General features: G+C 43.8%; 1 protein-coding gene across 5 annotated transcripts in view; it reads left to right on the top strand.

Annotated features, from left to right (window-relative positions):
* The window catches only part of slit2 (slit homolog 2), a 93,293-nt gene extending 68,513 nt beyond the window's left edge, over positions 1-24,780 (top strand). For 4 of the 5 annotated variants that reach the window (XM_079672596.1, XM_079672595.1, XM_079672599.1 and 1 more), the window contains 18 exons: positions 210-376; positions 499-631; positions 7,807-7,875; positions 8,184-8,255; positions 9,138-9,209; positions 9,336-9,407; positions 11,092-11,255; positions 12,676-12,800; positions 12,952-13,049; positions 13,842-13,981; positions 17,384-17,477; positions 17,816-17,953; positions 18,706-18,946; positions 19,930-20,060; positions 20,159-20,313; positions 20,676-21,030; positions 21,712-21,926; positions 23,068-24,780. In XM_079672596.1, coding sequence (XP_079528722.1) covers positions 210-376; positions 499-631; positions 7,807-7,875; positions 8,184-8,255; positions 9,138-9,209; positions 9,336-9,407; positions 11,092-11,255; positions 12,676-12,800; positions 12,952-13,049; positions 13,842-13,981; positions 17,384-17,477; positions 17,816-17,953; positions 18,706-18,946; positions 19,930-20,060; positions 20,159-20,313; positions 20,676-21,030; positions 21,712-21,926; positions 23,068-23,324 — 2,698 coding nt within the window. In that variant the 3' untranslated portion in view covers positions 23,325-24,780. The remainder of the gene's footprint in view (positions 1-209; positions 377-498; positions 632-7,806; positions 7,876-8,183; positions 8,256-9,137; positions 9,210-9,335; positions 9,408-11,091; positions 11,256-12,675; positions 12,801-12,951; positions 13,050-13,841; positions 13,982-17,383; positions 17,478-17,815; positions 17,954-18,705; positions 18,947-19,929; positions 20,061-20,158; positions 20,314-20,675; positions 21,031-21,711; positions 21,927-23,067) is intronic. The other variant, XM_079672597.1, reaches the window with a different exon arrangement.
* Positions 24,781-25,581: the final 801 nt, after the last annotated feature.

The following is a 25,581-nucleotide window of genomic DNA, read 5'->3' as shown; positions in this document are numbered from 1 at the left end:
CTGTTACCTAGCGGGTCACTACGACAACTCTGACAGGAATCCTCTGTTCGCTGTTTAACATACATACACGCATGCGCGTGCACACACACACACACACACACACACACACACACACACACACACACACACACACACACACACACACACATATTAATGTAAAAGACACACACAGGCACAAAATAACCCTTCATACTCTCTTTGTTCTCCAGCAACCTTCTGGCCAATCCCTTTAACTGTAACTGTCACCTGGCCTGGCTCGGTGATTGGCTCAGAAGGAAACGCATCGTCACGGGTAACCCTCGATGCCAGAATCCTTATTTCTTGAAGGAGATCCCCATCCAGGATGTAGCTGCCCAGGACTTTGCCTGTGAAGATGGTAAGATGGAGCATATTTATTCTTTACAGATGGCGTCACCTGCACCTCCAAAATAAATGTGTTTTAATTTTCCGTCATCATTTATCTACCATCCTTCCTCCTATCCATCCATCTTTGGTCAGGTAACAACGAGAACAGCTGCTCCCCAGTGCTGAGGTGTCCCGCAGAGTGCTCCTGTCTGGACACGGTGGTGCGCTGCAGCAACAAGGGCCTCAACACGCTGCCCAAAGGCCTGCCCAAAGAGACCACCGAACTGTGAGTGAGACCAACACAAAATAATTATAACTAGTCTGAGAAAAGAGTCCGGTCTTCTACAGTACATGACTCTCTTTCCAAACCTTAGATTAGACCTTTTTATCTCCAAGAAAATCGACTTTGATTTAAACAATAACAGTACTGTTCTGTTTATGTAGCTTAAAAAGTATGAGCATTTTCTCAACACGTAAACAGAAAAAGGATCAGAAATTTGGAAAAAACAACATTTGAAGATATACAATATATTATTTTACAATAATAACTTAACAAGATATCTGTTTCAAATTTAACAAGTGTTCAATCCATGGCAAAACTGATTGGTGCAAACTAAAATCAATCTACATTCCCAGGATGTCAATGAAATGTAATTTCTATAGGCAGCACTGCAGTTTCCCATTATAAACCTATATCTGTGATGATTGATGTAAAAGTTTCTCTGGTTTCACTTTGGGTTTTTATAGCTACAATAAAAGGGGTGAATATTCTCTGCCTGGTGAAGCCCACCTGCTGTCCTGTCAGCACCTCAGGAGCTGTGCAGCTGACAGGGCAGCTGGCTCTGAGGACAGTAAAGACTTAACGGAGGTCGGAGGATGTGTGGGCGCATCAGTAATACTTATGCGGTCTTAAGTCTGGTGTGAAGTCGGGATAAGACCCACTTTTTTGTTTAACTTTGCCCCCAAGGAAGCATCAAAGTTATCTACTTTCGAAAATATAAAACTTAATCTTGTACATCTTGCTTATTTTGTTATGTTACTAAAGCTGTACCCAGTCAGATGATGCGTGAAGTTCTCATTCATAACACTCCGTTCGGTGTCTCACTATGGGATGCGCCTCAACGCGTATGCACCAGAAGCATCAATCTCATTACGCCAATCCTGATTGGCTGGTGATCTTGACGCCAACGTCAGGGAATCCACCAACCCTATAAGTAGCTTGCGCCACGACGCAGGCGTCATTCAAACACCTCTTCTCGCTTCGGAGCACATCTCGAGAAAGATCAGTAGCTAGCTAGCTTAACGGTCCACAGACTGATTTACGAAGCTAACTTTCGGTCGACGGACGCTCGCCAGCTACTTTTGCTTCGCACAGGAATTCCCTTTATTAACACTCCAGTTAATATCAGAATCTACCCTGCCGTTTTTTTCCAACAGATAACGGTAGTGTTTTGGATTTTTTTCCCGCAAACGGTAACACGCCTGTTGCTCGTTTGTCCCTTCTACGCCGCACCAAGGCTAGCTAGGATGGACTCTTCCCTCCCTCACACCAGAGGAGACGGAGTGTCGGAGGCTCGGCTCTGCGGCTGCGGGCTGAAGATATCGAGTACTGACTCACACCAGGTCTGCTCGTCTTGCCTCGGGCTGCAACATGCCCAGGAGGCTATCGAAACCCCCGGCGCGTGCGGGCATTGTTCCCGCTTTACCGCCAAAAGCCGCCGCCGACGGCTAGCACGCCAAGCTAGCATGCCGGTCCGAGACCTCCTCATGCCTGTAAACTCGCCGGCCGGCGAGCAGGGCATGGTGGCGACCGCCACGGGTGCCGGGTCCCGCGCTGTGTCAAGCTGGGAGTCGGTGGCGGCGGCAGCCGCGGGAAGGGGGCCCCGTGCTGTGTCAAGCTGGGGCTCCCAACTGGACCTCAACATGGTCTCACCCGCGGAGGATGTCCTGGAGCTGGACTATGAGGAGGAGGAAGGAGAATACGCCCCGGAGTTTCTTCTTTCCGACTCAGACGAGGGCGAAGATGACATCTTCGTCTCGTCTGCCCAGGCTGCCAAGCCTGGGGCCATGTCCGCCTCCCCGGGCGAAGGCGAGCCACCGCTCCCCCGCCTCAGCATGGACCTGCAGGCCGTGTGCCAATGCGCTGCATCCAAGCTGGACATCCCCTGGCCTGAAGCGGCCAGAGAGCCCTCCAGGTCTAGATACGAGGGAAAGAACTTGCCCCAAGCCGCGAGGCTGACCAGGCAACTTCTCCCCGTATTTCCAGAGCTGCTGGACGAGGTGTCGGTCTCCTGGAGAGACCGCCCCTTCAGCAGCAAGGCCCCAATCCAGGGAGCCTCCTCTCTGGACTGTGAGGGCATGGAGAAGCTCGGGTTACTCCGCATGCCTCCTATGGAGCCGCTTGTGGCAGCCCACCTCCAACCGCGGTTGTCGGCGGCCCCGAGCAGGAACCCCACACTGCCGACAAAGGCGGACCGGTTCCAGTCCGCAATGACTGAACGGGCCTACAAAGCGGCTGCTTTGTCCGTCAGGGCGCTGAATGTCTCCTCCATGCTAACCGCGTACCAAGCGGAGCTGTGTGCGGACATGACGGTGAAACCTGAACCAGCCGTGTGGGAGGAGATCATGGCGATCACAGACATTTGCCTCCGCGTACAGCGCTGTGCAGTCCAGGCCACAGGCAAATCGCTAGGGATGATGGTGGTGCAGGAGAGAGCCAGATGGCTGAACCTGACAAACCTCCCCGACCGGGAAAAGGAGGACGTGTTGGACATGCCAATCGTCCCTGAGGGCATATTCGGCTCCGCTCTTGCCTCCATGCAACAACGGTGTGAGGCCAAGAAGAAGGAGGATGAAGCTCTCCAGCTTTGCCTCCCTCGGAAAGCCCAGCCGCCGGCCCCAACGGTCCTGCGACGGACCTTCTCCCAGGCTACCCCGCACGCGGCCCTGTTCAAGGTCCCGAGATGGCAGAAGCCACAGCCCGCCCCCGGTCTCCCACCGAGACACGAGGCGCGGACGAATTGGCCAAGAAAGTCCCCGGTCCCGGCAGCAGCCACACAGGCGCCGCCGACCCAGACTTTCAGTCACCAGGCGAGGAAGAAGAAGAGGGCAGCCTGACAGCCTTCCCTCCCCCCCTCGGGGAAAGGGCTGGAGGTTTCCTGTTCTCTTTCAGCCCTGGATCGTGTTCCGCACGTATCCAGCACCCATGTGTTTCCGGGGGACAACCACGCTCCCGCCTTCCCGCCGCCTCGGGTGATGACTGCACGTCATCCTCCAGTTCGCGCCATGAGGGAAGCAGACTTCACAACACTGACAACAGTTCCTGCCAGTCGTTCAAGTCACACAAACACACACAAGGGTCTAAAAATAAAATGTTTGCCACTGTTGCTTCCAGGCTTAAAGCCAAGGGCACAGTCGAAAATATTAAAAAGACAAATAATAATGTCAATAAACAGTCAGGTGACTGCCCCGCTTCTGAGAGTGGCTATGAACGCCTCTCTCGGAATGCGGACGGTGGCCGGGTCTGTGAACGCACCATCACCGCGCGCATGCGCAGTGTCGACCGAGGTTGTCACCCTAGAGCGCCACCGTGTTCAGACACTAGAGGGCGCCATAACACAACCAATGCGGTCACAGGATGCAGACAACAGAGATATGGTGACATCCCCGCTCGCTCTGAGGAGCGAAAGGTGGAAAATGCTCACATGCTCTGCTTGGGTTTTCAAGACGATATCACGGGGCTACAGACTCCAATTCGCTGTCACCCCTCCTCGCTTCTCGGGCATTGTGCAATCACATGCCCGGGGAGCGTCGGCTCACATTCTAGAGCAGGAGATTCTCTCGCTACTAGAAAAGAAAGCCATATCCATCGTACCCTCCAAACGGAGTCAGAGCGGCTTCTATTCCAAATATTTCCTCGTTCCCAAACGGGGAGGGAATGGAATTCGCCCCATCCTAGATTTAAGGGCTCTGAACGGGTATCTCAGAAAATACAAATTCCGGATGCTCACTCACACATCCCTGCTGCGTCTCGTGCGTCAGGACGATTGGTTCACATCAATCGACCTGAAAGACGCGTATTTTCACATCCCAGTATATTATCCACACAGGAAATATCTGAGGTTCGCTTTTCAGGGTGTCTGTTACGAGTACAGAGTGCTTCCCTTCGGTCTGTCTCTCAGCCCACGGGTGTTTGTGCGATGTACGGAAGCAGCGATAGCCCCGTTCAGACAACAGGGTATTCGCCTGGCAACCTATTTAGACGACTGGCTCCTTCTGGCACAGTCGGAGCAGGAGGCTATTATGCAGACGAATATCCTCATGAAACACCTGCTCGACCTGGGTTTTGTAATAAACACAGAAAAGAGCATGTTGTCCCCAGCCCAGTCGGTGCTCTTCCTGGGCTTACGCCTGAGCTCGGTGCCCTTCACAGCCCGCCTGTCAGCGGAGAGAGTGAGAGCCTTCAGGGCTTGCCTCGCTCGTTTCCAGCCACGCAAATATGTTCTCTTCAGATCGTGTCTGCGGTTACTGGGGCTCATGGCGTCAGCCATCCTAGTAGTACGTCTGGGCCGCTTACACATGAGGGAATTTCAGCGCTGGGTAGCTGCCCTCAGACTAAACCCCGCGCGTCATGGCGCGCGGAGAGTGATGGTCACTGTGCACTGCGTAACGGCGCTACGCCACTGGCTGCACCCGACTTTCCTGGTGCGAGGCGTGCCTATGGGTGCTGTCTTATCGCGGAAGATGGTCACCACGGACGCATGTCTGACGGGCTGGGGGGGCATATACGAAGGTCGACCTGTGAGGGGTCTCTGGAGCAGAGACCTCCAACGGTCACACATAAATTATCTGGAGCTCTTAGCGGTGTTTCTCACCCTAAGACGCTTTCTGCCTTTTCTCAGGGGACATCATGTCCTCGTGAGGACAGACAACACGACCACAATATCGTATATAAACCGCCAAGGGGGTTTGCGTTCTCTACAGTTACACATGCTGGCACGCAAACTGATCTTATGGAGCTGCGGACGTCTCCTCTCTCTGAGAGCGACACACGTACCGGGAGTGATGAACCTCGGGGCAGATCTGCTGTCCAGAGGTGCACCACTATACGCAGACTGGACTCTACATCCAACGATTGTGAGTCAGCTGTGGGTGCTTTACGGCCGGGCCGCGGAAGATCTGTTCGCATCAAAAGAAAATGCTCAATGTCAGCTGTTCTTTTCAATGCGCGATCTAAATGCACCGTTAGGCGTGGACGCGCTCGCGCACGTTTGGCCCCCGGCCCTTCTGTACGCGTTCCCACCCCTGGCTCTAATACCTCCAACTCTGGCCAGAGTGAGAGAACAACGCCACACACTGATCCTGATAGCTCCACACTGGCCTGCAATGTACTGGCTGGCGGAGATATATCAGCTGCTGTGCGGACAGCCGTGGCAGCTCCCGCTACGCAGGGACATACTATCTCAGGCGGGGGGGATGATTTTTCACCCACACCCAGAGCGCCTGGCGCTATGGGCCTGGCCCGTGAGTGGTATAACCTGAGTACAGTGGGGCTCCCTCAGGAAGTGATAAACACTATTCAGAGTGCAAGGGCTTCCTCCACCAGGTCTCTCTATGACTGTAAGTGGAGGGTGTTTGAGGAGTGGTGTCTTCAAAAGAAACACATCTCTTTTCAATGCCCTGTCGGTGTGATTCTATCATTTCTACAGGATCTGATTGATAAGCACAGAGCTTTCTCCACGATCAAAGTGTACCTGGCTGCTATTGCCGCATGCCATGTGGGCTTTGGGGGAAAGACGGCTAGCCAACATCCCTTGATCTGCCGTTTTATGAAAGGGGCTCGCCGGCTCCTCCCTGTTTCCAGGTCATTGGTGCCCCTGTGGGACTTGACAGTGGTTTTAGATGGGCTCGCTCGAGCTCCATTTGAACCCCTGGAAGACGCTGACATGAAGCACCTGTCACTGAAGACAGTGTTGTTACTGGCTCTGGCATCTGCCAAACGAGTCAGTGATATTCACGCGCTCTCTGTGCATCCTTCGTGTACTCAGTTTGCCCCGGGGCAAACGAGAGTATTGCTGAAGCCCAACTCGGCCTTTGTGCCTAAGGTGGTTGGCTCATGCACTCCCATTGACCTTGAGGCATTTCCTTCACCGCTAGGTTCCTCTGGGGAACAGCGGCCGAATTTGCTTTGCCCGGTTCGTGCTTTGCGCACTTATATGGACACTTTCGAAAGAGTTTCGGTGCAATGACCAACTCTTTGTATCTTGGGCTAACCCTCATAAGGGCAAGCCCGTTACCAGGCAACGGCTCTCCCACTGGATTGTGGAGGCGATTGCTCTGGCTTATACGAGCCAGGGTTTGCAGGCACCAACGGGTCTGCGCGCTCATTCTACTCGTGGATTGGCTACATCCTGGGCTTTGTTCAAGGGTGTTTCCATTCAAGACATTTGTGCAGCAGCGAGCTGGTCCTCGCCGCTCACTTTTGTCCGCTTTTACAGGCTAGATGTTTCTGCTCCAAGTGTGGCCCGCGCAGTGCTGGGCCCCGTATTGGGACAGGGTTCTACCTGTTAAGTTCTGTTTTTGTGTTGGTGATTTTCGAGATAAGCATGTCTGGCAATGCGGGAGTCTCAATATCCCATAGTGAGACATCGAACGGAGTGTTATGAATGAGAACTATAGGTTACTTACGTAACCCCAGTTCTCAGAGTAACATGAAGTGAGATGTCTCACCAGACGGCCCTCCTTGCTATGGTGAAGCGAGAAGAGGTGCTTATTTTGAATGACGCCTGCGTCGTGGCGCAAGCTACTTATAGGGTTGGTGGATTCCCTGACGTTGGCGTCAAGATCACCTGCCAATCAGGATTGGCGTAATGAGATTGATGCTTCTGGTGCATACGCGTTGAGGCGCATCCCATAGTGAGACATCTCACTTCATGTTACTCTGAGAACTGGGGTTACGTAAGTAACCTATAGTTTTAGAAACCAGGCTTATAGAGACATAGGTACACAGAAGCGATTTTATTCCAGAACTCATCTCAACACACACCCACAAAATCCCTGATGTAAATCAAATTATAACTTTAAATTAAACAGCAGGCTAGGTGGGGTTTTATTTTATTTTATCATTTCACCTGTGGGAAATGTGCTTTGTCCAATATTAAAAAAGACTTCATTAATATGCTGGATTAATGGCCCATTGTCACAAATTGAATATGATCTCAGCTGTGGGTGCGAGGCTGGATAAAACGTATAAGATGCATGTGGGGATATTAAACTCCAGTGTTTATTATGGCTGCAGCAGTAATGACTCTCACACTGCTGGAGATGAGGAATTTCCTACATGGCTAAATAACTCAATTTTCTCCCTTCTAATTTTCTCTCTCACTTTCCCAATCTTCCTCAATCTTGCATATTTCTGTCTATCCATCTTTCCCTATCGCTCTCTTTCTTTCTGTTTCTCAGGTATCTTGATGGCAACCACTTCACTCAGGTTCCTGTGGAGCTCTCCGATTACAAACACTTAACACTCATGTAAGTCTCACCCCACATGACCGCGGCAGACACACCTACACTCACATCACAAAGTCAGAGTTCTGCTCAGTCAAACACAATTTTGAGGATCGTGACTTCCTGTTTCCACTGCACTCTGCTTCTTAAGACCAAAACTAACCGACTGGTACTGAATCCGAGCTCTGTATTGAATCACTTTTTGACCTAGTTTTGTCCAAGGAATATGTAGTACATATCGTTTTTGAGTGTGTGTATATGCATTTGTTTAAGCATGTGTTGACAATGCTGCCTGGGTTTGGTTCATGTATCTGCTATTGTTTCCTTTTCAGTGATTTGAGTAACAACCAGATCAGCACGTTGTCCAACCACAGCCTCAGTAACATGTCCGAGCTGCTTACCCTGTGAGTCTGCTTTACAGTCCCTTTGCCGTGTGTGTGTGTGTGTGTGTGTGTGTGTTTGTGTGTGTGTGTGTGTGTGTGTGTGTGTGTGTGTGTGTGTGTGTGTGTGTGTGTGTGTGTGTGTGTGTGTGTGTGTGTGTGTGTGTGTGTGTGTGTGTGTGTGTGTGTGTGTGTGTGTGTGTGTGTGTGTGTGTGTGTGTGTGTGTGTGTGTGTGTGTGTGTGTGTGTGTGTGTGTGTGTGTGTGTGTGTGTGGGTCATGAATGCTCAGTGAGAAACTGGACTTGACAAAAAATTCAAGCAGAAATCAAAGTCGAGTTGTGTGAACAGATATTTGGTCTGTAACAACTTAAATGCTGCGACCCATGGGAGCCATGCATGAGGTTTTATTTCCCCAGTGCATCATTAGACTTTTTTAATCACAAAGCATCTTGGTATAAAGTCATAAGCTGTTGAAAATCACAAATTAAACAACAACTAATAAAAAAAGAAGTAAGAAATATAATGAACCGATCAAAGATTGGAAGATAGTTTAATCAGTTTTAGTTGGGGAGGGAAACAGCAGCTATACACTAGTAAGTCTGATGTCATGTAGATTGTATAAACGTGTTACTGGAAATGATATTGCAAACTCAATGAGTGTATTGAAGGTTAAAATTCTCACATTGAGTGCAAGATGTTTGCTTGTGGGTGTGTGTGTTTCCAATTTCCAACTGTTTTGATGCTGACAAGTGTGTTCAATTGTGTGTGTATTGCTCTCTTGCTTAACTCAGCAGTATGCAGTTACAAAAATGATTTTGCTCCGAAGTCCCTTGCTGCATTTGAAGCTATATTAAAAAAAAATCTGCATTTGTCTCAATTCCAATATGTTTATTTTGTGTATAAAGCATCCTGAGCTACAACCGCTTGCGCTGCATACCAGTGAGGGCGTTCGATGGACTCAAATCTCTCCGTTTGCTGTGAGTATCCTTCACAACACATGCAGTGTGGTAGATAACTCAGAAACCTGTGCTAAAGAAGCTAGACTTTCAACATCCAGAGCCTTTTCCTCACTCTTTCTTCCTCTATCTCTCGCCCTTTCTTAGGTCTCTCCATGGTAACGACATATCGCTGATACCAGAGGGAGCCTTCAAAGACCTGTCATCGCTCTCCCACCTGTGAGTAACATAAAGAGACACACATCACAATTTACGTCTTTCTCTGGGATGGAAGTGTTTACCTACTAACCTTATGAAATTTCAAAATAAGGAAAACACATTATCATGACAAAAGAGCCTATCCCATGGTTTAAAAGAAAAATGTATTTTGAGTGAGTCTCTGTGAATATATAAGGTTGCCAGAAGTAACTGAGCTACAAACCTACAGTATCTACAGCTACTGTATCTCCCTTCTCCTGCTCTTCTATTTTTTCTTTAATATTTACGATTGAAATTAAAGGTTGGTCTACATACCGTATATATATATACGTATATATACATGTATACCCATATACATATGGTTGTATTCTAGTGTCTTACTCCTCTATTAAATGCTTCACTCTTCTTAGCTACAACACACCATTGGATTTGAATTGAATTGATTTATCTAAAACAAAGGACAGTGTACATTAATCAACATATTAAAAACATGTAAATGTACTCGAATTAGCCAAAAGGCTAGTTTTCACCGATAGTTTCTCAAATGTACATATTTACATAGACGACATCACTGAATACAGGTAAGGAGCAAGTCATAATAATAAAGAAAACATTCACAATACGCACACACACACACACACACACACACACACACACACACACACACACACACACACACACACACACACACACACACACACACACACACACACACACACACACATCAGTGCTGACACTGTTGGTTGTCAATGAGTCAATGAGATTTCATTAATTTATTTTCCAAATAATAGATTCAAGCCAATATGCTACATGTATGTTTACTAACAAAAAAGATAAGATACTCCAGTGCAGAGGCTAAGAACAGATATTTAAATGCAACACAGAAGCTAAGAATGGAAACATTTACTTCTCACGCTGAAGACCTTTGAAGTTTCTCTTTCTTGAGATGACTGCTGTTTCCCATCTACTCTGTAGTGAGAGCATAGGGGTTATATAAGTGAAAGATGATGCTAACCATGTTTCAGTTACCTGCTGGTGGGAATGCCCCCGGGGCACACACGAGGATCAGCACCACGGATAGCGCGATGGACTGACCCTAATATTATCTATATTCACAACAGATCTACAAGAGTACAGAAGTTTAGTTGGATCAGTCTTTTGAAGGAGTTTTCAAATATTAAGAGTAGTAATGATTCTAGTCTGCAAATACAAATGCATATGATGTATATGTATATATATATATACATGGTGTTCGAATGAAAACTATCAGCAGATTATTACCTTGGTAATAAAAGTATTGCTGTTCAGGCGCATGGATATTATTGTTTAGTGGCCAGATAGTAGCCAAGTAGCTAATGAATGAGCTATTTGGTGATCATGGGTGAGCATGAATAAAGCAGATGATGCTAATGGCTTTATCCCAGTGTGACTTCAATGCTATAGTAGGGACCTGAATTTAGAGTGTGTTATCAGAGCTGTAAAACATCAGGAAACACTTTATGTGACGTTCACTCCAGTCTAAGTTATTCATGGTAGAAATGTACCACGGTGCACGCATAATGTTGTAAGCATTAACACCGCGACCTTTCTGATTTTGACTCTCTTTTAATTTCCTGCATGTCTGATCTGTGATGTAGCTCTAATTAATTTATCCTTCCTGTCATTATGTCTGAACGTTGTTCTCCTCTATCTCCCTGCCTGGCAGGGCTCTGGGGGCCAACCCTCTGTACTGTGACTGCCACATGCAGTGGCTGTCAGACTGGGTGAAGAGCGGCTACAAGGAGCCTGGCATCGCCCGCTGCACCGGCCCTGGTGACATGACCGACAAACTGCTGCTCACAACGCCTTCCAAGAAGTTCACCTGCTCAGGTAAACATACACTGTCATATAGACACAGCACTGTAGCTCAGGGATACATACACATGTCAATACATGTTCACTATAATAGACACATTGTACAAATGCACTTTGTTAGGTGTTTGAACAAAAGAATGCACACACATACTTTGCAGAACATTATTATGCATTATTATGCAGCATCACATACACACACTGGATGAGGACTCCCAGAGGAGACCACAAGTTGCCTTTTGTAAATCTGTATATTATACATGTTCCAAAACGTATACTGCAACAAAAATCAGCATTGTTTGCAGCCTTACAGCATTTGTGCAATTTTTTGTTTTTACAGCTTTTTGACAGGCATTGTCAGTGATGTTTTCAGTTGATTGTGACAAATTGTTGTTTTAATTTATACGATGCTCTAAAATCACAACATTTTGCTTGTGAGCATGATTGTGGCTACAACATATTATACTGCAAAATACTACTAACTGTTAACCTTTAAACCTTATCATAACATTAACTTTGAATATATGACTGAATCCTATTTTTAACCTAATCTAACTGACCACTGTAGAAGTCCCGGGGCCTTGTGGTTTTCTGGTGCCAGGTAAAGTAGCTAATCATATCCCAGTCATTTGTCCTCAGTCTCTCCTACCCCAGCTCCTCAAGACAGTCCCGGCCCAGTTTTCCTCGTCCTTTGAGCCCTACAAATCTTTATTGTTCTGCTTCCCTTTCAGCCCTCATGTTCTGATCAGTTTTGTGTCCCAACTGTTGAGCTTAATGTCCTGTCTGAGATTTGGGCATAAGTGTGTCCTCTGTACATGTCATGGCCCTGCAAAGAAAATGTATTCATAGGCCAGTAACATTTGTGCAAGTCTTGCTTGTCATATCCATTCAACTTTTTAAAATGGTTGCACGCAAGTTTGAAGGTGCTTACATTCCTGGTTGTGTTGATTTTTTTCTAATGTATTTACAAATGTTGTTCTTAAAAATACAATGTTTCATTATCACTGTCTTAAAATTCAAGGTGAAAGGTCAAATAAACAAATTAGCAAGTGGGTATTATCCCCATCTTTTCCCCCGCACAAAAAGATGGCTTGAGTTGATACAAAGTTTATGTGGGTCCCTGGTCATGTACAGACGTCTGAGTGTCAAGCTGTCAGCCCTGTCTTGCATCCCAGAATAAAGAACATTATATGAAGCTAATCTTATCTCTGGTGTGTGTGTGTGTGTGTGTGTGTGTGTGTGTGTGTGTGTGTGTGTGTGTGTGTGTGTGTGTGTGTGTGTGTGTGTGTGTGTGTGTGTGTGTGTGTGTGTGTGTGTGTGTGTGTGTGTGTGTGTGTGTGTGTGTGTGTGTGTGTGTGTGTGTGTGTGTGTGTGTGTGTGTGTGTGTGTGTGTGTGTGTGTGTGTGTGTGTGTGTGTGTGTGCCTTTGCTTCACACAGGTCCTGTAGATATGAATATCCAGGCCAAGTGTGAGCCTTGCCTGTCTAACCCCTGCAAGAATGACGGCTCCTGCTCCAACGACCCAGTGAACTACTACCGCTGCAACTGCCCCTTTGGATTTAAGGTACACACTGTGTGGAGAGCCAAAAGGGTCATATTCTCTGGCGCAGGGGTCTCTCTTTATCAGAAAGGGATGAGATAATCCTAATTCAAATACCGGCATTAAAATAAGTTCTTTAGAGACACTAAGTGTATTTGTGTTTGTTTTCATGCAGGGACAAAACTGTGAAGAGCCCATTCATGCCTGCATCAGTAACCCATGCCATAATGGAGGCACTTGTCACCTGAAGGAAGGAGAAGAGAGCAACTTCTGGTAAGAGACTATTGAATAAAAATAAAAAAACGGATAAATGTGTCTTTTATGGTTTCAATAAAGTGGATTTTCAACACAAAAAAAAAACTATAATGTTTTTTGTTGCTCTGTAGAAAGTTTTTTTAAAGCCACTTGTTAAGCACACATTATTGATCTGCGTACCCTCAGCCGGTTGTGTCCTCAGACTGCCTACTGTGAAAATGGCCTTCTCTTCATTAGGATGTAAAGTGTTAATAGGAGGGGAGCAAACACCTGTCTGCGTGCTGCTGGCAGATTTGAACCACCCACAGAAAATTAGAACATCCTTCAGATCCCCACTCCTCCTGTATCTCTCTGTCCTTGCCCCCTCTCTGGTACTTTTCATAACAGTCTTTCTCTCCATCTCTGTATTTCCATCTTTTCACTCTCTCTTCCTTCTCGGCATCAGGGGTTGAACATTTATCGTGAAGAGCTGCCGTTGACTATTTAATGAGATATTAATCCACCCGAGTGTGTGCCGCATAAGAGCTCTTTATTAGTCCTATAATATACCGATCGGTGTGTGTCTGTGTGTGTGAGTTTGTGTGTGAGTGCGCGCAGTAATAAACCTGAGTGGTAGTTACAGAGTTGAGGCACGCTCCCGTTAACAGAATTATGACTCTCTACTCGGAATATATATACGGAGCTGACATTGCTGTTATGAGCTGCATGAATGGATAATGTGTGTGTGAGTGATTCTTTGTCATCCAGTTGATATTGCTCTGTATGCGGACCTACATGCTTACAGATGTTTGTATCTCTGTGTGATCTCAGGTGTGTGTGTCCAGAGGGCTTTGAAGGCGACGCATGTGAGATCAACATCGATGACTGCGAAGACAACGACTGTGAGAACAACTCCACCTGCGTCGATGGAATCAACAACTACACTTGCATGTGCTCAGCAGAATACACAGGTAACTTTCCCATTGCGCTTTCCCAGATCAAATGTCTTGTCATTGATGATAGCAAACAAAGAAGTATGGAACTTTTTATTATTCCCAACAGTTTTAATGATTTCAAATTTGTCTCTCAGAATCCCCTTTGTCCATCATTATTTCAATATGGTTAATGATTCAAAATTTCACAATACCTATAGGCGTTAGCCACTGTTGCCATTAGGGACCTCAATCTTCAGCTTATCATGGTCACTTAAAGTAATGGATGTCTATTGCCCAAAATACCTTTTGGGATTTGTAAATAACATTTGCTTTGAAGTTTAATGTACAAACAAGCTTAAACCTTTGACGTTTTATTGGAGAACCAGATTTGTTCTAATACATTTTACATCTTTTGCACTAATGAGTTAAAAACATGCTTCCAATAATGACAGGCCATTGGGTGACACTTATCAGTGATAAATCATCCATTTCAGCTTCATTTATAAGGATAAATAGGGGTCTGCTGCATCTATCAAAACTGTTTGGATGGCCGTATTCATATGGTAACATGTTTAATCACGGAAACAAATAGCAAATGGCTTGGACTTATAAGAATGAATGCCAATAATTGTGCCGCGAGCAAAGGAAAAAGCAATGTACCACATTATAAAAAGCTAACATTCAATAGGGAGGATGTCGGGGTCAATACAGGAAAGACAGGAATTTCTCCTGTGAGAAACCGAAAGTCAGCCTATTCTAACTTATGTTATATGTAGTTCTTACCCAATTCATTGTATGTCTTAAACCATTATATAAATCACGTGTTTAAAACTGCAACCGATTACTTGCACTTTTACATGCAGTTTGTCCATTGTTGCCCTGTTTGTACCATTAGAACGGTAGTGGTCAACTTGTAATGACTACTCAATGGGTTGATAACAATCAAAGGGTGGTCTCATGTGTACCTGAGCTGTAGAAGTGTTCAAACTGTGAGTCCCTTCACATTGTCTATGGGAAAAATAAATGGCACTTTTACTTCCAACTTCCCCCACATTTTAACCGTAGTGTGTCCAACGAAACATGCGGAACATACCCAGGAAAAGCAGGCTTTTAAACAGTGACACACTGCAGACATGTTCATATTCTGTTTACTAACACGGGTCTGTTGCTACTTGTTTGTCTGCTTTTGCACTGTGCTAATCATCTCTGATGGCTAACCTTTGTGGCGGTGTTCTGTCTCTGTCTTTCTGTCTCGCTGTCTTGTGTCTTTTTTTCGTGTCTGGCTCTGCTTTCTATCATCTGTCGTTTTTTTGTGGTTGCAGCTGCTACCAATGAGGTGGAGAGAGGTTAGTCTGTTCTTCGCTCTGTCCTTCCTCTTCCTCTATCCTTCTTTCAATCCTTTGCTTCCTTCCCTCATTTCCTTTGCTTTATCCCCGCTCACCAGTCATTTTGGTCTTCATATCCACAGATGTAACATACTCTATCATGCTCCATGTTAGAAATGCATGTCCTTCCCGGTCAACAGACCGCAGTTTTGAAATGATCCTCTCAAATATCTGGAGTTGTTCTGCTCACTGGTTTATGCATACTGTACATGGAATTAATTAAGCCAAGGTAAATATTATTTTATAATGTGTCAGGCAAAGATTCTGACATAAAAGCAGCACGCTGGTGATATTCTATGATTGTGTTATTGTAAAGATTCCCATTTGAGACAAAGGTAGACTACTTTTATTCCATCTCTCAATATATTTCAGTTCCCTGCCTGTCTATGGCACTCCCAACCCATTTATTTATTCAGAAGACATACATCTTTAAAAAATAGATCACAAATATTTGCTTTCATTGTTTAGGGGCTCAATCATATCCAATATTACCATCTGTGCACTCTAGTGTTGAGAGCATTTGGTGAGGGCTATTTTCCCATTGGTGTGCTTGCAATTACCTCTGGCAGCAGGACAATGTGTGATGGATAAACCTAAATTGAATTAAATGTTTATTTATTGTCATTATATGACACTGGGTCACTCAACCAAATGTATGACCTTTATGCTACACTTTTTTTTTAATTCACTAATGTGAGTGCAATCCTTTAATTCATTTATTTGCACTATAGTTATTGTGTTTGTTGCTCAGTGTAAAGAAGGAGTTTTGTTGTTTGTTGATAATCATCTATATTTGTTAAAAAATATTGAATATTATCGGACAGCCTCATTTTTTTTATTGAGTTGTATTTTTGATGTCTCACAAGGAGAGAACGTTGAGATGATGTTTATTCTGTTGCCTGCATCTAAATAATAATAAACACCTTAAGACCATTCTTAAGGCGAAATCAGCTACTGCATGTTTGGTGAACAACCTCATACTGTAGGCTACTCTTAAATAGAATATACAGATATATAATGTACATCTTTAAGATAAGATACAAAACAGCAACTACAAATAAACCATCTGAGCCTTCAAATCTGCATTATCCATCCACTCTACTCCACATGTTTTTAACATTTTTAGTTTTTTTACTAGTGAACTGCTGAATTACAAACACGCAGTCACAGTCTTTTTGATCCAACTCATCAGTTTTCCTAATGGGAGCTGGGTTTTCTTTATTAAAGCCATTCGCAGATGCAATCTAAAATGAATAGCCTGGGACACGCATACTCCCACTGGTTTATTATAAAATATGTGAGGATTTTAAATAATTGCGGTAACACTGTTGCTACCGAAATAAAGTCTCAAAAGCACAAACATGCATCTCAAATCGCTTCACACATGTACCTATTGATCCCCAACTATCATGTAATTATTCCCAGAGTGCTCTTTGTGCCGTCAGGAGTATTGGTTTATTCCCTGAGGCCTCATCAACGATTTGTTCGTAGTTCACAGTTTCAGCTAGTCGGGATACACGCAGGAATATCATCAGGAATATTACATTCCCAGAGATAAGATCATTTATCAGACCCCTGTGTTGGTACTGGCCACAAAAGAGTCGTCCATCATCGGAGTACACACAGATACAACACACAGACACACACATTTCCTAGCAGGCAGTACAGATTTATGCGGAACTGCATATACACACACACAGAGCTTCTCAATCATACTTAGATGCAAAAACGATGCAAAAAGGTGGCAAATAATGGAAATATTAACGTTTTATATGTTTTCAGTTCACTTGATTTACTGGTTATTATTTTTGTTAATGAAAAGTAACAAAAAGGTGTGTGTGTGTGTGTGTGTGTGTGTGTGTGTGTGTGTGTGTGTGTGTGTGTGTGTGTGTGTGTGTGTGTGTGTGTGTGTGTGTGTGTGTGTGTGTGTGTGTGTGTGTGTGTGTGTGTGTGTGTGTGTGTGTGTGTGTGTGTGTGTGTGTGTGTGTGTGTGTGTGTGTGTGTGTGTGTGTGTGTGTGTGTGTGTGTGTGTGTGTGTGTGTTGTGATCCTAGGGGAGCTATGTGAAGAGAAACTGGATTTTTGCGCTCCAGACCTGAACCCTTGTCAGCATGACTCAAAGTGCATTTTGACCCCTCAGGGATACAAGTGAGTGCACCTCACACACACACACACACACACACACACACACACACACACACACACACACACACACACACACACACACACACACACACACGCAATTCACAATTACAATCTTATCAGATCTTAGTTTTACTCCCTTGTGATATGTGTACTGGGGACGGTCAGTGGCTCTATGTGTGTTTCCTGTTTTGATAAACTGAATAATGCTATAACCTTTTTACCAGGCATCTCAAAAAGTGTTTTTTGGTATTGCTATGTTAACCCTCCATATTGTCTGTATATTAAGTCAAAATAAACCGCTGTTCAATCTAAGGATTACAGTTTTGCGTGTGTATTTTCAGGTGTGAGTGCACTCCAGGGTACGTGGGTGAGCACTGTGAGCTGGACTACGATGACTGTGAGGACAACAAGTGTCAGAACGGAGGGCAGTGCATTGACGCAGTCAACGGGTACACCTGCGTCTGTCCAGAGGGATACAGGTGAGGCACACATACCGGCATCACAGGATGGTATCACTGTAGTTTTCTCTTGACCAACAGTATCTGCAATACTATTGGGCAGTGCATGTAAAGATTGTTGCCATGCTGACCTTGAATGCTGCTTTAAATAGTTAAATCAGTGACCTTTTAGCTAAATGTACTTGACCAATGTTTTAAATGTGGTAAAAAAATCAAATCAAATAAAAATGTTTCTGCTTGTTAAAAAAGAGATGGCTTCTGACTTAGCTAACAGTATGTAATTTTGCAGTGAGTGGTGTAGAAGGGGCTCCCCCTTGTGTAAACTGTCAGTTACTGTAATGATTGTTGGGAGGATAAACTACTTTAAGTACGTTTTTCATGTTTGTGAGTTCAAGGTTTGGTTCCCCAACAATTTAGCTTGTCATTTCTTTAACTTTAAAATCTCAGATATGGAATTTTCCTTAAAAGTACCCCAATATGAGAAAAATGTTATTTTGAAAAACAAGAATAAGGTGTTGTAAGGTATGTTCTCTACCTAGGTAAAGGTAGAGAACAATAGTATAGATGGATATAAATAAATAAATAAAATATATATATATGACAAATAAATAGCCAGAAATCACATTTAAGCTGTTAAAACATGTATAACTCTGAAAAGGAGTACTTTGGTTATAGGTTGCTTAACTTCAACTCATACTTAATGTACCATCCTTATTAAGAGTAGTAGAAGAAAAGGCACACTTATTGAGTGTTTGTATGAATGTGTGTTTCAGCGGGTTGTTCTGTGAGTACTCTCCTCCGATGGTCCTTCCTCGCACCAGCCCCTGTGACAACCACGAGTGCCTCAATGGGGCGCAGTGTGTCGTCGTGGGAACAGATCCCCGCTGCCAGTGTCTCCAGGGCTACGAGGGCGAGAGCTGTGAAACGCTCGTCAGTGTCAACTTTGTCAACCGCGAGTCCTACCTGCTACTTCCCTCCAGTCTCCTCTCACCAGAGACCAACATCAGCCTGCAGGTGAGATATTCATACCTTGTTTCCGCTCAGTGTTTAGATGTTTGTTTTTGGCGACCCTTGTTTGTTTGGTTCGGGACATTTTCATTTTTGGCAGGTCCACCAAAGAGTTATTTCTCACTAAGCTTATAACATGGTGTCATTTAAAGCAGTGGTTCTCAACTGTTCAGGCCTCTGGACCCACTTTTTACTTGGTCAATAAATCGCGACCCAACATTTTGAAGCACTCAAATCTATTCAACAAAAAAACCTGCTGTAATATATACGTTTTTCAGCATACAATATTAATAAAAGTGAAGTACAATGCATATATCCCTTCACAGAACTAAAGTATGCTTTTAAAAAAGGTTTAATGAGATGATGGAATCAAAGCTGAATTATATAAAAAGGCACACATGCTGAAAACCCAACCCAAGGGGGTCTGGGGGTTTGTCCCTCAGGAGATTTTTAGAAATACTAACATAAACTATGCATTCTGGTACACTCTGAGAACACCTGCATGCACAGCGTTAGAAAATCGGGCCTTCAATATAAAAGTTTGACTTTTTCCCCCAAAAAATAAAAATAATAATTCCAATTTTTTTTTTTTTTTTTTTTTCTTCACTCACACATCCACGACCCACTCGAAACGGGTCCGCGACCCACCAGTTGGGAACCACTGATTTAAAGTGTCTATGATGACAATGTATGAAATGACAATATGAGAAGGGGCTCTCCTGAATCTGCAGCTCCCCTCTTGCAGAGCTTTATCCAGTTTGGCTGTACGGTGACAACTTGGCCATTTTGGTTTGCTCTCACTGTTCTCAATGTTCATTTCAAAGGCAGCAGGTACTTTTTTTGTAATCCCTATGCTCTATTACCCCAAGCTGGAAAAAGAGTAGTTATTGCAGGTTTATAAACATTTTGCTGATGATAACCTAATTAGAAGTTTGAATGCGGGACATTCATTTTGTCAACGTTTAACCATAAATCCCCATTATTTTCAGATTGCTACAGATGAGGACAGTGGCGTGTTGTTGTATAAAGGGGACAATGATCACATTGCCATGGAGCTGTACAGGGGACGCCTCAGGGTCAGCTACGATACAGGATCATACCCTCCTTCCGCTATATACAGGTACATGCACAACTGGCATATTCACATGATGGATGATACAAATGTTCACACACACAACATGGCACCCGCCTTCACAATCTCTATATTCTCCCTCTCAGTGTGGAGACAGTGAATGATGGCATCTTCCATGCTGTGGAGTTGGTGGCGTCAGACCAGACTTTGTCTTTGTCAATCGACGGCGGGACGCCCAAATCCATCAACTCCCTCAGCAAACAGTCCACCCTCAACATAGATTCTCCACTCTACCTTGGAGGTGAGGACCTGAGTAGAGAGAGTGTGTGGGTGGTTGTGTCTGTGTGAATGACTAAAGACAAAACACTTGATAAATACTTAATTGTTCCACTACCAAGGTACAGCAATTTGTCTCAAAGAAAGCTAATGAGAAACTAATACACCCTTTTATCAGTGACTGACTTGAGTTTTAGTACCCAAGAAAAATATCAGATTAGATTAGTTCTACTATTTAATGCATAGTATTATGATATCTCCTTATTGTTGAAACACATTAAATCAACTTTATAATGACAGTTCATGTCTTTTTTTATTTACTTTTCATATACTTAGGTATACTGCAGCTCTTTAGGTTCTAATCTCTATAATCCTTTCTTCCCCCAGGAATGCCAGAACGTGCCTCAGGGTCTGGGGGTCCCTCGTCCCTGCAGCACAGCTCAGGTGGTCGTAACGGCACCAGCTTCCACGGCTGCCTCCGTAACCTGTACATAAACGGGAAGCTCCAGGACCTGGGGGCCGGGCTGGGCTCGGGGGCTCTGGGCTCCACAGCGGCACAGAGCACCAGCAGACAGTGGCTGGGCCAAGGGGTGGAGCCAGGCTGCCAGCCCTGTCAGAGAGGGGCCTGTGTCCAGGGCGACTGCCACCCGACGGGACATCGAGGCTTCACCTGCACCTGCCACCCGGGCTGGACGGGAACAGTGTGCGACGAGCAAGTCAACAACCCATGTGATGGCAACAAGTGAGTGTTGGGTGTGCCCTTGTGTCTATGTGTTGGTGATGACAGAATTGGTATGAGTTTAAAGCAACAATCTTTTTCAGCAAAAGGACTGTGGTTGAATTCAATTGAATGAAGAGATATTGTCTTTTCTCCCATGACCCCACAGTAAATAAAGAATGCTAATGCTCACTACTTCCTAAACACACACATGTCTGCTAAAACCTTACTATTTAAATATAAACTAAACGCTGTGTTACCTGAAAGTGTAAAGATTTCCTGGTAACATGGGGCGAGTAATTGATCAGAATCAGAAACAGGTTTATTACCAGGTAGGTTCACATGTACGAGGAATTTGACTAGGTGTCGTGGTGCATAATTTTTTTTTAAAAGGACACAGATAGCAAACTATATTAAGAACACTGTAATACAAATATAGTAAGATAGCAATACAATAAAGCAGTAATTGACATTGCAATAGAATGCAATAAATTATAGAATATAAAATATGTGCAGTAAGCAATATTGACAACATTGTGTGCATTAATGTAATGCATAGAGTCTATGATGTGGCTGAGGTAAAGTGATGTATACTAATAGTCATTATGGAAGTGAACTATTCCTTTAAAACAACCGTGAGTACCAGGTTTAGATTTGTTATATCTGTTCATTAATGTTTCCTGTCTTTGCCTTCTCCGTCCTCAGATGTATACATGGCACCTGCCTTCCAATCAACTCCTACTCGTACTCCTGCCGCTGCCAGCCTGGTTTCGCTGGAGTACTTTGCGACGAGCAGGACCAGGACACAGCTAACCCCTGCAGTATGTCACACTGTAAACATGGCAAATGTAGAGTGTCGGGCCTGGGGAAGGCATACTGCGAGTGTAACAGCGGATACACAGGGGAAGCGTGCGACAGAGGTGAGAAAAACATGTTTGGATAGGATAAACATTTATGATGGGCGTGTCTGTGTATTGTTAGTACCTGTGCCTGACTACTCTCATTCTTCTAAAGGAAAATATATATTGCTTGGAAGGCTTTTAATCTAATGCATGGTTCTTTTAACCTCTAAGCTTCTTCTTTGCTTTCTGTTCCTCTCAACAATAGTCTCTCACAGTGTGTTTGTGTGTCTCTAAGAGTGTTTAATGTCTCTGCATTAACGCTTCTAACCCGCTGCTTTTTCAACTCAGCATCTCCTGAGCTTCCTATTAAGCCCTCACGGGGGACAACTCAGGTGAGGCTGCCCGGTCACATCTTACTGTTGCACTCTTTTTCTAATTTTATTTCCTTCGTTCCTCCTAAATGCAACCCAAAATACATTCACCAAATGCCCCCTACTTCACCTTGTTTTAACCCCGTGCAACATGCAGCTAAAGTAGCTTACATTTTATTTGTCCTCTTAAGCAAAAGCGCAATTAAAGAAAAGTATTTCAGATATTTATTTTAACTATTTTTTCTTTCTCATTTTAGATAGACAATCAATTAAACTATTTTGAAGTTAACCAGGCCCTGGTCTGGATTTATCATAGTAAGATAATGCACTTACTTTTAACTAGAACTAATTTCATGGATATATCCTATTTTAATAGTACAAAAGGGAGCAGACTAATGAATGTGTAAAGACCTTACTGGGTATATTGTGTTAGATTCTACATTTCAAAATGTAATATACAAATGATTTTAGGCTTTATCAAATCATTTGTTTCAGGCTCAATTCTATTGTGGCCTGATTGTTATGTTAGTTTTAAAAGTGTTTCTCTATTGCTTCTTTCAAGCAAGGTATTTTTACCAGTGTCATTCATCACTTTATTTTTATTTTACTGTCATCTTTCTGTCCTTTCTACAGTCTATTGACACGTTATGTAACTGTTTGGAATTATTTGTGTGTCATTTTATTCAAGTCTTTCTTTGGTGTACAGTATGTGTCTTTGTAAGCCCCTAACCTAGGATATTTCTCCTACCATGTTGTGATAGATTTTCACCATTTAGATCCCTTTTGTCAAGTGAACGCTGAAAGCATGGATATCCTGTAACCCCTGTGTTTCTTTTGCATGTCTGCAGAGGTGGCCTGCAGAGGGGAACGGATCCGAGATGTCTACCAGAGACAGCAAGGCTACGCGGCGTGCCAAACCCAGGAGAAGGTCTCCCGCCTAGAGTGTCGGGGCAGCTGCCCGGGGGGAGCAGAAGGACAGGGCACCTGCTGCACCCCCCTCCGCAGCAAACGCAGGAAATACACCTTCCAGTGCACTGACGGCTCTTCATTTGTCCAGGAAGTGGAAAAGGTGGTCAAATGTGGCTGTACAAAGTGTTCCTCGTAAAAAAAAAGAGAAAAATTAAGAGACATCACCCTTGGCAGATTTATTCCCCTCCAGATATGTTTTATGTTCTTGCCCTCATTACTTGATCCTCGTACCCCTTGTCCAAGGTCCCCCCGAATCCTCCTGAGAGAAAACCCTTCACCCTCCACAGTCCCCTCCCCCAACCATCCCTGTTTTTTTAAAAACCCTTAAAAAAAAGGCAAAAAAAAAACAAGAGAAACAACTAAAAAATAGTTTCTTTTCTGTATCAGTGCTGGACTGATGATTGATGCTTCCTCGGTGGGGATGTTGAATTGTATTGTAAAGTACAAAAACAGACTTATTTTTTATTATGAAGTGGAGAAAAAGACAAAAAAAACCACGAGAGATGACTTTCTTCCCTTACGTCTACTTCTTTTTGTTGGTCACCTTGACTCCAATGGTGTGCCACACTGTCTCTGCCCTGGAGGACTGACCGGTCACTGACGGCTAACTGCTTCCTGTAGACTTCCTGCTTCCTGTCTGTGAGTTGTGTGTTTAGGAGTAACCTTAACTGGTAGTACCACAGACTCACCACTATGCGAAGCTGCATAAATGCACGGGAGATGGCGGGCAGTGACGACCCCCTTCAACACAAGAAACCACCACTGTAGTCTGCAGTCTCCCTCAACAGACCTCTGAACCCTCTGAGACTGTGTCCACCATCCTACTCACAGCTGCGCTCAAACTTGTGATATTTTTTACAGCTACTGAACAACACACACACATAAAAATGCTCTCACCAGTCTAAGAGTCATATGTAATACCTGCCAGGTTAAATATACTCTCTGTTTATCCACCCCCCAGTCATGAATGACAAGTATTTATTGTATCATAAATACCTGTACTTATTCAGTAGATCCCCTATGTATCAATCTGATCTTTTAATATATATTAATTTATATTTGTCCTTATTTTTGTATTAAAAAGACATAATCTGTCAAGATAGTTGAACTAACAAAATGGTGTCCTTTATTTTGGTTGAAGAGAAGTTGTTTTTTGATCACTGAAACTATTGTGCTTGCCAGAGACCTTAGTTACATTTTAATCTGCAAATGTGACGTGAAGACATTGTATATTTTTGTCGCGTTTCCTGAGAGTTTGTACTGTGCCATTACCAGAAGGTCTTTATATTAGAGTATAAATGTATAGATAATTTCCCTACCTATGTATTTCACACACAAATCTTGTGAGTAGCATTGACCCTAGAGGATGCCTAGAACTGTTTTTACCTTTTTAACAAATTTATGCTTAAAGAATACTGTGACTTTTTCTAAATGAAACTACTTTGTTAGCCCCTTGGTCTCCGATGTTAACATGTTGCTGCTAAGTTTTTGTACCGTAGACTTGGATCCTGATCTGTATGTTATATAGAACTTCCTGCTCCTACTGTACGAGGGCACCTTGTGTAACAGATAAATACGTCCCCCCACCTCTACACATGTGCATTGTGCTTTATATTCCCCTGTTCTCCACCCCCAGACTAATGTCAGTTCCCTGACTGATGTTTGTTTATTAAACACAATATTTACCTCACAATTATCTCACTTTTGCTTTTTTGTCACACAAAGAGGTCCAAGTCAGAAATGTTCCCCTCAACTACTGAAGAAAGGGCCATAAAGCTAAGCACAATAATGTGGACAGTAATCTTCCATTATCCTTTCAATGTAATTTGCTTATTTTATAGCATATGTAAAATATGGCTTTCTCCTAACTTTAATCTTTTTACAGCACAGATGCACAGACATAGCAGAGACATTGAAATGTACTGATAGGTGAACTATCACATCTTTGTTTTTGGTTTTTATCAACATTATTGAGATCAAGTTTATTTAAAAAGGGTTTGTTATAATTGCTAACAAGTAATATTGTGCACCCTCAATGCTATGCTGAGTATAATAACTTTATTTTCTTACAAACTTATAAATAATTTACTATGTTCTAAATAATCTAATTTTTGCTGTTGCAAATGTTTCAATCACAGAGACTCCTATTGAAATAAAAAACTAAATGTTCAATGATAATAAAAACCTGACGGTCTCGGTGGAAACTTCATCAAGTCAAACGTGGATGAGACAAGCTTGTATTTGATAAAAGCTGTAATATGTGCAACTAATAAAATATACTTTTATTATCAATCCGACCCTCATGGACAAAACTTACCTTACAGCCAGTGGGATCAAAGTAAATTGTTCTATAGACAATGTAGGCCGCTGGAAAAATAGTATATGAACTCTAA

This window comes from Notothenia rossii, assembly GCF_949606895.1.
Source record: "Notothenia rossii genome assembly, chromosome: 1".
Taxonomy (NCBI): domain Eukaryota; kingdom Metazoa; phylum Chordata; class Actinopteri; order Perciformes; family Nototheniidae; genus Notothenia; species Notothenia rossii.
The sequence above is the reverse complement of the archived record's forward strand: the minus strand, read 5'-3'. Positions and strand labels throughout refer to the sequence as shown.